This window comes from Mizuhopecten yessoensis, unplaced genomic scaffold, assembly GCF_002113885.1.
Source record: "Mizuhopecten yessoensis strain PY_sf001 unplaced genomic scaffold, ASM211388v2 scaffold5133, whole genome shotgun sequence".
Lineage (NCBI taxonomy): Eukaryota > Metazoa > Mollusca > Bivalvia > Pectinida > Pectinidae > Mizuhopecten > Mizuhopecten yessoensis.
In genome coordinates, this window is record NW_018405896.1 from 344,910 (window position 1) to 359,695 (window position 14,786).

Sequence of the window (14,786 nt, forward strand, 5' to 3'; positions counted from 1 at the left end):
TAGGAAAGGCAACATATGTTCAGCTGTAAAAGCAGTAAAAACACACTGAATGGGGACCAATTTAGGCTGATAGTGTATCTTATATTTGCTGATCTAGTGCTGTATATCCAGGTATGTGAGATGATGAAGTGCTGTAGGTAGTCCTCTCCTCTACCTAGGCCTGTCCTCCTTCTTACACCACACACTGTGTACATGTTGTGAAGGCAGGTGATAATATTGAAGCAGATGATACAATAGTCCCCTTCCCTTGAGCTAATCATCAGGTGATAGGTATCTGTTTAATGGACATACCTTCAGCAGGGTTGTCCAATCTCATAGTAAAAGTTCTAGTCCACAGGCAGTATAATTTTATAGTACATTCTATTATTGCATTATACATACACTAGTATATATTGAAAAAATTCACCAGCCTTGACAAAAAACTTACTAGTCCCAGGTGTCGGGCTGGATGAATTGTACACCCTTGCCTTCAGATTTATATTGTAATTCAGACTTGTGCAAATTCTAAACACATAATATTTAAGACGTAGAAATGCTTTACTATATTATTTATAATTAATTTGTTTTATGAGTTCAAAATTTTAGGTGGGTTTTGTAAATTGTCCTACTTAAATTTCAGTTTGATTTTAATTTTTCACAAAATTTACATAGGCATGATTTAATATACTTGCAAATATTTACTCAATATATGTTTTTTGAGTTACTTCTAGTCCTTGAGATAGCATTCCTGATGTATTGGTCCCACCCTAGTCTTAGCTGGTAAACATGGGTAAAACTTAGAGACAAGATACAGTGTCAGCCATGTCACACCAAGTGAAGCCTGTTACACATTCTGTTGATAAGCCTGTTACACATTCTATTGATACGGATGTGCAGCTTGATATGATAACATCAGCCCCTATAATTGAGGCAGGTGATAGGTACACATCTGGCTCATTAAACTCATGCATGCATGAAAAATTCTCCTTTTTAAAAAATAACTTATTCAACTGTAGTAGCAAAATTACTGGTGATGATAATCAATACTGTCTAAATGGTTGTGAAAAATCTATGGCAAACAAACTTGATTTTTTTGTCAATCCCTACAGCATTTAGCAATAGTAAATGCTTCAGCTAGTTACCGGGGTATTCTGAATAAATCAATATATCCTGATTATGAAGTAACAAATGTACTATTTCACAAAGTGATGACTTCAAGCTCTAAATTTGTTAATCACGACTATAAGTGAAGAAGTTTTAAAGTATCAATTATAGTGTAATATAGGCTATTCCATTATTCTGAATACATTACAAGGGTGACGCCTAATTGTAGTGTAATATAGGCTATTCCATTATTCTGAATACGTTACAAGGGTGACGCCTAATTGTGATCATTCAGACAATTCATGATCAGCAAGCCATACACTCAATACTCAAGTACTCTCTATAGGCCATAATTATTTGGCCATTTTTAGGTCCTGTCCCACGGGTAATTAACATGTTATGTGTCCATTAAAAGTCACTGGACCTAGGTGACAGGTACAGTGTATATTGGGGATGTCGTTAGTTACCTATGTGGTAGAGATGATACACAAGTCTGAACAGACTATTGCTGTCTTGGCAGTTTAGATCCAGTATATGCATTTACACAGAAAATAAGGATTTTATCATACAGGAAATGTGGAGGCTTACTGTACATGTGTGATAATTAAATACTACTTTGAAATTGTTTACCACTTTATATGACTCATGTACATGTTGACGCTCGGAGTGAGATTATACCTGTTCATTGTATACATGTATGGAATAATTGATATAACCAGTATTTTGGGGCATGTTGTTGTTATATGCTATATATACCAAAAAAAAATCTTTTGTGCACTTTGTATAAATGCAAGTAACCCATTTCAAATCAAATTACTTTTCTCCGTTTATTGCAGTGATTGAGGATGGTATGTTACTGCGATCAGGAAAAGGTATACAAAATGCTAAAGAGATATTTGAAGAGCATGAAAGAGCAAAGATGAGGAAGTCTACAGGACGAGTCAGTAGCGCGGTCAGTTCTAGATCACGTGGACGTTTGTCTCTAGCATCTGACATGGTAACAAGTACAAATATGTTAAAGAGCCAGCAATCTCGATCATCTGTGTCACAGAGAGTGCGGACTAAAGTGAGAAAAACTCTAGTGCAAGAATTCGAGGAAACAGAAATGGAAAAAGGAATGAAAGAAGCTGCAAATGAGAAAAGTCGTATAAGTCAAAGAACTTCTCTCCACAGTCTTGATCATTTATATGGTGAGTTTTCCTTCTAGCCTGTGGTCCACACTCAGTACCACCAAATGTCTAGCAGAATCTACATTTGAGTAGTATATAGAAACACTGCTACCATTTGGACTGGAAATATAGTCCTTGGTGAACATTTTTGGGTCATTTGCCTTTAAATCAATAAATGAAAGATTTTAGGACATTAACAAATCAACCGAACTTTGATGTATTTTAAAATCATTAAGAAACAAGATAAGTTAAAACAGAAATTTTGGGAAAAACCTATTAAGATGGTGGGTTTAAAATCCAATGTGTCAGTCAGGAAAAAATGATTGAATAAAGAAAACAATTAAGTTCTGCCACTTTAGAAATGATGAACATTATATTTTAAACTGTACCATACATATCCTACAGTGTGGCAGATATTTTATAGCTGCTGCATACAGTCTTCAATTGTCGAAAAGACCACAAAAATGTAACAGGATATGACTTTATCCGTTAGTCACTGAAAACTACACTTTCTATAACAATTAGTATCAATGTTCAAATCTAAACAGGTTTATATGCTGGTCGATGTATATCAATACTTTAGTGACTAAATTCCCACCAGGATCAACACATCACGCTTGTAACATTGTTTCCAAAGATCTAGAGATCTAGAGTTTGTGTAATACTCACGTTTAATGATTTTTTTATGTTATTGAGAGTTATTATGTTTTAGTTACAAATATATTATATTTATGGATGGTAAATATCTTTATAGCTAAAACTTCAATCAAACACATTTTTATTACGGTATGTGCAATACACACAAATACGCTTAGCTTAACCCTTTCACCACTGTAGACCATAATAGACTCATCCAGATCAATGCATTGTAGAGTCTACTAATGTTACCTAGGGGTGATAGGTTTAACACCACCTTTTTTAGCTCACATGGTTGGTTATATGATCTCTTGCCATCTGTCTTTGTCTGTTGTTGTCCGTCATGTGTTAACAATTTACATTTTTCAACTTATTCAGAACCTCTGAATTAACTCCAATCAAACTTGGTACGAATGCTCCTTATGAGGCCCTGACCAATACTGTTGCATTCCATGCCAAACTGATTGTCAAAGATGGCCACCATGGCCTCTGATTGGCTGACATTTCTGCGGTCTTCTAATGATGACTGAAGAGATTGATTGTTAACTTGGTACAAATCTTCCTTTTGAGGTTCCCCAATAAGTGATGTCACCTTTTTTTGCCAATCCGAAAATCCAAGACGGCTGCTTGGCCTCTGATTGGCTATAACATTTTCAACTCCTTCTCAGGATTAGCTACACTAGTGTACTGTTGACTCTAAATTGGGTACAAGTGTTCTTATGAGGTCCACAACAGGTGTTGTTACCTTTCTTGTTGTTTTGAAAATCAATTCTCTGATTAGCTGAAACATTTTTTATTTAAACTCATGTAAGTATTAAGGCCCCTTAGGCCTTTTGTTTTGAGTTGTAAGGATTCTAAAGTAACTTTAAAATTAACCTGATGTATATGTACACAGGTGTTATTGCATGTAAGGTTGGTAATGTGGTATACATACATGTACTTCATTACCCAGCTTGATGGAATCCCAAAGCATTAAGAGTCTGACAAAAAAGCAACATCCAATTAGATTTCACTACTGTAATCCAAATGTTGACTAGCTTTGACACAATAACTGTACATAGATATCGCTACGTTTTATTAGAGTATACATATAGGCAGGAAATGGAATAAAGTTTTATGCTGATTCAACTCAACGATAAGAATTTTTTCCTACGAGAATATGAAATGTGAGATTGAACAAGGTCATACTTTATCACACATGTAAGATTAGATGCACATTCACTTTTACATGTTGCTCTACAGCTATGTGAATCTTTGTCAAGTATGCGTATGATTTTATGGCAGCATTACGATAATACTTACGATGTTGTCTTTTCAGGCCTAGACTCTGAAGTATCAGGTATGTAAACAACACTCTTGTCAACCTTCATAATAAGTTTCCATGTTAAAGGAACAGATTCCTCTCCCACTGCTAAAACAAACCTGTCATTTAAATTACTCGGTACAAGTATCTTTGTTTTGGAAAAAGGCTCACAACTTTTCCCCGTTGTTTTAACTTATGAAATCAGCAGAATTCTCTTCATCTTACTTTTTGCTTAAATTCAAATTAGTTCACAACATATAAAGAACAGCATAAGCTATAGTATTTCACACCATTCTTATGGAAAGAGGGAAAGTTGTATGTATTTTTCTGAATGAGCTGCTCAGGAGACCTGAGAGATGTTTTGGCAATACCATAAAGGTAACACACTGACCATTTTCCCTCATATAAGCCATGCCTTAGCCTTGAAATAAGGCTCTCTATTGCTTCCCTTAACCAATAGTTTAAAAGAAGCATACCAGCCGTAAAATGTTGACCAAACAACACTGATTTCACTACCAAAAACAATAGAGATTAATCCCATATGATCAATTTAAGTGGTCAGGTCAATGATCAAGACTTAACTGGTTTTTGTTTCTACCTGACCCTACCTGATCATATTTTTACAAATGTGGAGATGTTGTGATCACTCCAGTCATTAGGTAGTTCATTATTCCGTCTGTTGGATATTGTCACTAAATAATAGGTAATACACTGACCACAAATAGTACTCTAAAGAGAAAATGTTATGTGTAACATTGAAATATTTATATTTGTAGGTATTGAATCTGAAGAGGAATGTACTGGTAAGTTTGTCAATTAATGAACAAAAATATACAGTTTAGCTAACATATCTGGTGTATAGGAATAATACAGGTATATTAGGAAGTGTCCATTGAGTGAGTCATTATGTGAAAAAGTGTTTTATATAATTACCACAAAGACTAATAAATGTTTCGGTGTAATTTACTAGTTAGTAAAGTTTGGAATTTTGTATAATTGTTTACTATAACAGACAGCTTCATCAGTGACTTCTTTCTTCAACTAGCATTATTAAATGGACATGATGTTTCTGGTGCTAAAAAACAGTTAACTGATATAACCAATGACATCTGTAAAAATCTAGCTAATGTTTTAAGCAGAGAAGTAATGTTGTGGACAGTAAAAAAAATTGAAGGCAATCCCACCAAAATACTTGACAAGGAATTATTATCATATACTGCAACTAGATCCTATCTTTGATGTTAAAGCGTATCCCTTCATCCTGCTGATAACCCATCAGCTTCAAAAGTAAGTAACTGAAATTTGTAAGCAAGATTTAGACGGTGGTTGTAGCAAAATATAAGCAGTCACATTGTAAATATATCTTCTAGTATATCTAGCTAGTGTGATATATACTGGTACCTTTTATTTACTTTGCTTCTCTCTTACTAAAAAGAATATAATTTAAATTACTTTCTCCAGATTCTTCTCGGAAAAATTACAGTTACAATGCATCCCGTCGACAGGAAACATCCCAAACAGAAGAGGATCTTGAGGACATTTCAACACTGACCACAGTCACCACCACAGTGGTCACTACAATAATAGGTAATACACTAACCACTCTGGTCACTACAATAATAGGTAATACACTGACCAATCTGGTCACTACAATAATAGGTAATACACTGAACACTCTGGTTACTACAATGCTAGGTAATACAATGACCACTCTGGTCACTACAATAATAGGTAATACACTGACCACTCTGGTCACTACAATAAAAGGTAATACACTGACCACTCATGGTCACTACAATAATAGGTAATACACTGACCACTCTGGTCACTACAATAAAAGGTAATACACTGACCACTCATGGTCACTACAATAATAGGTAATACACTGACCACTCATGGTCACTACGATACTAGGTAATACACTGACCACTCATGGTCACTACAAAAATAGGTAATACACTGACCACTCATGGTCACTACAATAATAGGTAATACACTGACCACTCATGGTCACTACAATAATAGGTAATACACTGACCACTCATGGTCGCTACAATAATAAGTTATACACTGACCACTCATGGTCACTACAATAATAGGTAATACACTGACCACTTATGGTCACTAAATAATAAGTTATACACTGACCACTAATAAATAGATACCTAAGACTTATACAATGACCAATAATAGTCACTAAATAATAGGTAATACACTGACCACTCATGGTCATTACAATAATAGGTAATACACTGACCACTCATGGTCACTACAATAATAGGTAATATACTGACCACTTACGGTCACTAAATAATAAGTTATACACTGACCACTAAAAAATAGATACCTAAGACTTATACAATGTCCAATAATAGTCACTAAATAATAGGTAATACAATGACCAATAATAGTCACAAAATAATAGGTATAAAATGACTGCTTATAGTCACTGCAATACTATAATAACACATTATTACAGAGCGTGTGTCAGCGGTGACGAGCCCGGTGGTGACACCTATGTGGAACACGGTTGGTAGTCCTGTGTGGAATGCTGTGGGACGACCTGTGTGGACACATGTTTTCCAACCCATGTGGACATATATTGGGCAACCAGCTTACCATGGCTTGTCCTCCACTATACTGACCACCGTTACGATCCTACAATACCTCGTATCTCAGGCTATACTTTTGGACACCTGGCTACTATCTCGGTACGTAGTGTGTCCTGTCAAGGTCCCACCTCATATCTCAGCTTGTCATAATAGAGACCAACACTTGTAGTTATAGTCTGTTGTTGTGAAAGATCAATTTGTTGGTATTCTAGATGATATTTTATATCTGATAGAGCTTTTAAAAATTAAGGAAAAGATGAAAATTAAAAAAAAAATGTTCTTGTTGTATAACTTTATAAGTGCTTTATGTTTAAATCAATAATTTAGATTACTTTGTGAGTTTCTCAGCCTGTGTTCTGTGTGTTTAATGTGGAGTTATAACTGGAATTCTGTATACTGTATTTGACAGAAAAAAGAATGGGTGTTGTTTGTGTCTCCCACTGCTGCTGTTGTTACCACTATTGATGTTGTCAGGTAAGCTGTATGTATGTAGTCACTTAATTTCTCCCAAAACCACAATATTTTAATTATTTAAAACCTATGCTTTACTCTTTTGACACCATTCTTTTGATTCTATGGAACAGTGTAATTATTACTGTTAATTAAATTACGTATGGTATATGTAAATTAATTATTACATTGGATGCTGTCTAAACTGGGCACCAACAGAGCCGTATTATGTGATTGTAGAGAATCTGGATTGTAGGGTGGGTTTAAATGTTAAATGTAAAAGGAATGGTTTAAAATGGTTGTTTAATGTTACTAATGTATAAGGATCGCGGAATGCTATATTTTATTCATACCAGTACATTGTATAGTGATTTCACTTTCAAAAATGGTAAGAGAAAATAATTATTCCAAGATATATTTTATTACTTTTTTATTATTATTACTGATATGAGCAGAACAACTGTCAGTTACAATCATTGTTACTAGGACAAAGGTGAACTAGGTTTATAATACTGACCAGGTAGAAATACTAAGTGCTGATTATGATGTTATAAACTAGTGTATCTGTGTGGGTAAAGTGACAAAACTAGTCAACCATTAACTTTCCTGCATGAAAATTAGTACTGTATATAAATACCCACTAGACCAGAACAGAATCAACACCTGTTAACAGAGAGTAGGTGAACTAATGTATAGAAGGCATGTGACTAGGAAACAAGGCTTGTTTACGGAATAGACAGAGTTCAGATTAGCAAGTGTTTAATTACTATCATTTAAGAAGAACTTTGCCTGGACCAAAAACATTAGTTGGTTTATACAAAGATACGGATTGGATAGAGTCCAGTTTGGACAGAACCCACTGTACAAATAACTGCAAACAAAGATTGCATTATTAAAACATGTTAAAAACTCCAATTTTGTTTGCTTTCTAGGTATTGTGCCAAACATGCAGAATCTCAGTTCAGTCTTAAGTACTCGTCAGCATTTACAAGAAGGAATCTCAGTGTCAAGTGTAAGTAGACTCTCCTCTAAGGAAATGAATGCTATTTCAAACCCATAAAAGTCATTAAACATAAAACTGTACGCTTCATCATGACAAGTACATCAAAACACTTTCTCAGTTCCAATCATCAAAGACCTGCTCTATCATGGCTTCCAATATAGAATCCTGCTATCCATTTGTAAACAAAATAATGGTATTCATTTATATGCTTTACTTAGATAGTGATTTATGTTTTAACTTTTTTACCTAATGAAAGAGAATCCTCCAGACCTATATTTAGATGAAAATTATTTACAATATGTTCTTTTACATTGGTTTGTAAATAAAGATAAGTTTCAAAATACTTTTCCCAGTATACTAGGTTTGTTGAGATTATCTAGAAATTTGTTCAGTATAATTCATAGTAGGGAAGAGGGTATCCAAGATCTTGTCTAGTATAGTATCTAAATCCTTGTCCAATATATCTAGTACCGATGGTAATGAGGAGGGGAGTATCTAAAATCTTCTCCAGTATTCTATACAACAAGGAAGGGAGTATCGAAAATCATCTCCACTATTCTATACAACAAGGAAGGGAGTATCGAAAATCTTCTCCAGTATTCTATACAACAAGGAAGGGAGTATCTAATATCTTCTCGGTAGTATCTAACATCTTCTCTAGTATGCTATACAACAAGGAAGGGAGTATCTAATATCTTCTCTAGTATGCTATACAACAAGGAAGGGAGTATCTAACATCTTCTCTAGTATGCTATACAACAAGGAAGGGAGTATCTAACATCTTCTCTAGTATGCTATACAACAAGGAAGGGAGTATCTAACATCTTCTCTAGTATGCTATACAACAAGGAAGGGAGTATCTAACATCTTCTCTAGTATGCTATACAACAAGGAAGGGAGTATCTAACATCTTCTCTAGTATGCTATACAACAAGGAAGGGAGTATCTAACATCTTCTCTAGTATGCTATACAACAAGGAAGGGAGTATCTAACATCTTCTCTAGTATGCTATACAACAAGGAAGGGAGTATCTAACATCTTCTCTAGTATGCTATACAACAAGGAAGGGAGTATCTAACATCTTCTCTAGTATGCTATACAACAAGGAAGGGAGTATCTAACATCTTCTCTAGTATGCTATACAACAAGGAAGGGAGTATCTAATATCTTCTCTAGTATGCTATACAACAAGGAAGGGAGTATCTAACATCTTCTCTAGTATGCTATACAACAAGGAAGGGAGTATCTAACATCTTCTCTAGTATGCTATACAACAAGGAAGGGAGTATCTAATATCTTCTCCAGTATTCTATACAACAGAGAAAGGGAGTATCTAACATCTTCTCCAGTATTCTATACAACAGAGAAAGGGAGTATCTAATATCTTCTTCAGTATTCTATACAACAAGGAAGGGAGTATCTAATATCTTCTCGGTAGTATCTAACATCTTCTCCAGTATTCTATACAACAGGGAAGGGAGTATCTAATATCTTCTCGGTAGTATCTAACATCTTCTCCAGTATTTTATACAACAAGGAAGGGAGTATCTAATATCTTCTCCAGTATTCTATACAACAAGGAAGGGAGTATCTAATATCTTCTCGGTAGTTTCTAACATCTTCTCTAGTATGCTATACAACAAGGAGGGGGATATCTGAAATCTTGTCCAGTTCCTGAAGCAGACTCTTGCTGTAAAATTAATTTGTTCTGACTCAATGTTTGTTAATCAGCTAAGAACTTTTTTATAGATGAAAAAAATAGATTCAGATGGTTTGGTTGAATCTATTTAATTTGTTAATAAAAGCAATATTTTTTATTTTATTTTGAAGGATCAAGTATTAAATACAATCAATCTTCAGGAGGAAGTGAAGAGGATCATTATACAGCTACAAAGTAGCTCACAAAACCAACTCACTGAAGCAGACGTGGAACGTATTGTAGCTGGCAAAATCGCCACAGAGTTATCTGCCCTTAAACTTGATCTAGCAGAGAAAGAAAACCAACATGTGGCAGCAGAGGTAATATATTGGTGATGGTAATACCAAATGTAACACCAATAACATTGGGTGGTAAGGTAATATCAAATGTAACACCAATAACATTGGGTGGTAACGTAATACCAAATGCAACACCAATACCATTGGGTGGTAGGGTAAAAACAAATGTAACACCAATAACATTGGGTGGTAGGTTAATACAAAATGTAACACCAATAACATTGGGTGGTAAGGTAATAACAAATGTAACACCAATAACATTGGGTGGCAAGGTAATACCGAATGTAACACCAATAACATTGGGTGGTAGGTTAATACAAAATGTAACACCAATAACATTGGGTGGAAGGGTAATACCAAATGTAACACCAATAATATTGGGTGGTAGGGTAATACCAAATGTAAAACCAATAACATTGGGTGGTAGGGTAATACAAAATGTAACACCAATAACATTGGGTGGCAAGGTAATACCGAATGTAACACCAATAACATTGGGTGGTAAGGTAATATCAAATGTAACACCAATAACATTGGGTGGCAAGGTAATACCGAATGTAACACCAATAACATTGGGTGGTAGGGTAATACAAAATGTAACACCAATAACATTGGGTGGTAAGGTAATACCAAATGTAACTCCAATAACATTGGGTGGTAGGGTAATACAAAATGTAACACCAATAACATTGGGTGGTAAGGTAATAACAAATGTAACACCAATAACATTGGGTGGTAAGGTAATAACAAATGTAACACCAATAACATTGGGTGGCAAGGTAATACCGAATGTAACACCAATAACATTGGGTGGTAAGGTAATACTAATTGTAACACCAATACCATTGGGTGGTAGGGTAAAACCAAATGTAACACCAATAACATTGGGTGGAAGAGTAATACTAATTGTAACAACAATAACATTGGGTGGTAGGGTAATACAAAATGTAACACCAATAACATTGGGTGGCAAGGTAATACCGAATGTAACACCAATAACATTGGGTGGTAGCTAGGGTAATACTAATTGTAACACCAATAACAATTGTTGGTAGGGTAAAAAGTGTGGGATAACATTGGGTGGTAACGTAATACCAAATGCAACTCCAATACCATTGGGTGGTAGGGTAATATCAAATGTAACACCAATAACATTGGGTGGAAGAGTAATACTAATTGTAACAACAATACCATTGGGTGGTAAGATAATACCAAATGTAACACAAATAACATTGGGTGGTAACGTAATACCAAATGCAACACCAATACCATTGGGTGGTAGGGTAAAAACAAATGTAACACCAATAACATTGGGTGGAAGAGTAATACTAATTGTAACAACAATACCATTGGGTGGTAGGGTAATACCAAATGTAACGCCAATAACATTGGGTGGTAGGGTAATACTAATTGTAACAACAATACCATTGGGTGGTAAGATAATACCAAATGTAACACAAATAACATTGGGTGGTAACGTAATACCAAATGCAACTCCAATACCATTGGGTGGTAGGGTAATATCAAATGTAACACCAATAACATTGGGTGGCAAGGTAATACCGAATGTAACACCAATAACATTGGGTGGTAAGGTAATACTAATTGTAACACCAATACCATTGGGTGGTAGGGTAAAAACAAATGTAACACCAATAACATTGGGTGGAAGAGTAATACTAATTGTAACAACAATACCATTGGGTGGTAGGGTAAGACCAAATGTAACACCAATAACATTGGGTGGTAAGGTAATATCAAATGTAACACCAATAACATTGGGTGGTAAGGTAATACCAAATGTAACTCCAATAACATTGGGTGGTAGGGTAATACAAAATGTAACACCAATAACATTGGGTGGCAAGGTAATACCAAATGAAACACCAATAACATTGGGTGGTAGAGTAATACTAATTGTAACAACAATAACATTGGGTGGTAGGGTAATACAAAATGTAACACCAATAACATTGGGTGGCAAGGTAATACCGAATGTAACACCAATAACATTGGGTGGTAGCTAGGGTAATACTAATTGTAACACCAATAACAATTGTTGGTAGGGTAAAAAGTGTGGGATAACATTGGGTGGTAACGTAATACCAAATGCAACTCCAATACCATTGGGTGGTAGGGTAATATCAAATGTAACACCAATAACATTGGGTGGAAGAGTAATACTAATTGTAACAACAATAACATTGGGTGGTAGGGTAATACAAAATGTAACACCAATAACATTGAGTGGTAGAGTAATACTAATTGTAACAACAATACCATTGGGTGGTAAGATAATACCAAATGTAACACAAATAACATTGGGTGGTAACGTAATACCAAATGCAACACCAATACCATTGGGTGGTAGGGTAATACCAAATGTAACACCAATAACATTGGGTGGCAAGGTAATACCAAATGTAACACCAATAACATTGGGTGGTAGCTAGGGTAATACTAATTGTAACACCAATAACAATTGTTGGTAGGGAAATACCAAATGTAACACCAATAACAATTGTTGGTAGGGTAAAAAGTGTGGGTAAGAGGATCGCTTGTTAGAAGTTTGTTTTATATCTTTAATTACCCTGAGTTGGCTACACTCACAATTTAATATGATATTCATGAAACAATATATGTTTATTCTACTATTAGAAAATGTCATTTTGTTTATTTTACTATATTTTGCAAACTTATTATTTCTTTTTGAAATCAAATAATATGTTGACTACAGAACTACTTGTTTATTTTTAGATGCGTAAGAACAATGAGCAGGCTATGAAACTACAGCATCTCCACACGAGTCTCGTGAGCAATATCACGGTCAGTCTTATTTACATCTTTACTTCATCTTTAACTGTCTTATTGATCTGTTACTGGTTAACTAATGACTCGGTCAGAAGGCAAAGAACTATCAACAAATTCACTGAACAAGTACTCGCCTATATGGCAACAATTGAGTGTATATCTTCAGGCCCTTTGGTCACAAAATAATTAAATTGCCTATCTTTTTTTCGTATCTCATTCAAATATCACTGGTTTGAGACCTCTAGTGTTTTTATACGACCGTCAAATTTGACGGTAGTATTATGGTATGGCGTTGTCCGTCCGGCGTAAACTTTGTTTGTCCGGCAATCTTCTCCTACATTTTTCGACCGTCAAATTTGAAACTTGGTATACATTATAATCATGATATGAAGTTGTGTCTCCCTTAAAAGAATTTTGATTCGACAATTATTGCAAAAGTTATTGCCCTTTGTTCATTTCAGTATTTGAATTTTGTCCGGAGATCTCCTACATTTTTCGAACGATCTCTTTGAAACCTGGTATACATGATAATCATGATATGAAGTTGTGTCTCCCATAAAAGAATTTTGATTCGACAATTTTTCCAAAAGTTATTGCCCTTTGTTCATTTCAGTATTTGAATTTTGTCCAGAAATCTCCTCCTACATTTTTCGACCAATCTCTTTGAAACTTGGTATACTTTATAATCATGACATGAAGTTGTGTCTCCCTTAAAAGAATTTTGATTCGACGATGTTTGCAAAATTTATTGCCTTTTGTTCATTTCAATATTTGATTTTTTGTCTGAAGATTTTCTCCTACATTTTTTATAGCATGTCCACTAACCACTCTTAGAATGATGCAGATCTTATTTCAATGTAAGAAAGTATATAACAATATATGGCATTCGACGGGCATATTTTGTTCCGCCCCGCGGTACTCTTGTTGTGATTTTTATTTCATCCTGAAATTAAACAAAATTTGGTTTTATAGTATCTTGACTACATGTACAATTTATTTGAGAAAATATATTGACTTTTTCATGTTTAAGTTGGTGGAACAGAAAATGGAAATGGAGAAACAGAATCTTGAAACGTAAGTATTTTGAAAACACTGCAGTGGTTAGTGATAAGAAATTCAATTTTTCTGATTTTCAATAAGTCAAAGAGCAGATTTCTCCGGATTTGATTTTAAATAGCCACACACTACTGTGAATGTATTGTCAGAGAGCTGAGGTTACCTTTTGTTTTCCACTTACTGGGCTGTAACAAGATGTTCACTGTATTATTTAAGTAACATACACATTTAGTGAAACATTAGTGGTTTTTGGGAGAATAAGAACAGAATCACTAGTTTCATTTCGACTTTGACCCTTTTTCCAGTGTTGGGGCGGCGTACCATAGTCAGTCGAGTAATGTCCTGAACCAGCTTGGAGAGGACCTCACAGCACTCCAGGCAAAGCTAAAAGGAGTGGAGCTCTCCCAACAGATGCTGGAGATACAAATGAAGAACTGTTGTCGTAACGACAGCGTCCTAGCAGCATTCATCCATGACCACATCAGCACCATACTGGTTGAGGTGAGTACGAACTTGGTGCATCATTACACAGTGCTGTGGTGGATCACACTTGTATGATATAAAAGCTGTACTTTGGTGGATCACACTTGCATGATATAAAAGCTGTACTTTGGTGGATCACACTTGCATGATATAAAAGCTGTACTTTGGTGGATCACACTTG

The 14,786-nt window shown here is 35.0% G+C and overlaps 1 protein-coding gene across 10 annotated transcripts in view; it reads left to right on the forward strand.

Moving 5' to 3' along the window:
- Nucleotides 1–14,786, forward strand: part of LOC110450214 (SUN domain-containing protein 2-like) — a 43,716-nt gene that overhangs the window by 17,298 nt on the left and 11,632 nt on the right. For all 10 annotated transcript variants that reach the window (XM_021497543.1, XM_021497541.1, XM_021497542.1 and 7 more), the window contains 11 exons: nucleotides 1,920–2,273; nucleotides 4,207–4,227; nucleotides 4,968–4,994; nucleotides 5,653–5,778; nucleotides 6,671–6,902; nucleotides 7,213–7,277; nucleotides 8,186–8,265; nucleotides 10,088–10,276; nucleotides 13,013–13,081; nucleotides 14,097–14,140; nucleotides 14,428–14,623. In XM_021497543.1, the coding sequence (XP_021353218.1) occupies nucleotides 1,920–2,273; nucleotides 4,207–4,227; nucleotides 4,968–4,994; nucleotides 5,653–5,778; nucleotides 6,671–6,902; nucleotides 7,213–7,277; nucleotides 8,186–8,265; nucleotides 10,088–10,276; nucleotides 13,013–13,081; nucleotides 14,097–14,140; nucleotides 14,428–14,623 (1,403 nt within the window). The remainder of the gene's footprint in view (nucleotides 1–1,919; nucleotides 2,274–4,206; nucleotides 4,228–4,967; nucleotides 4,995–5,652; nucleotides 5,779–6,670; nucleotides 6,903–7,212; nucleotides 7,278–8,185; nucleotides 8,266–10,087; nucleotides 10,277–13,012; nucleotides 13,082–14,096; nucleotides 14,141–14,427; nucleotides 14,624–14,786) is intronic.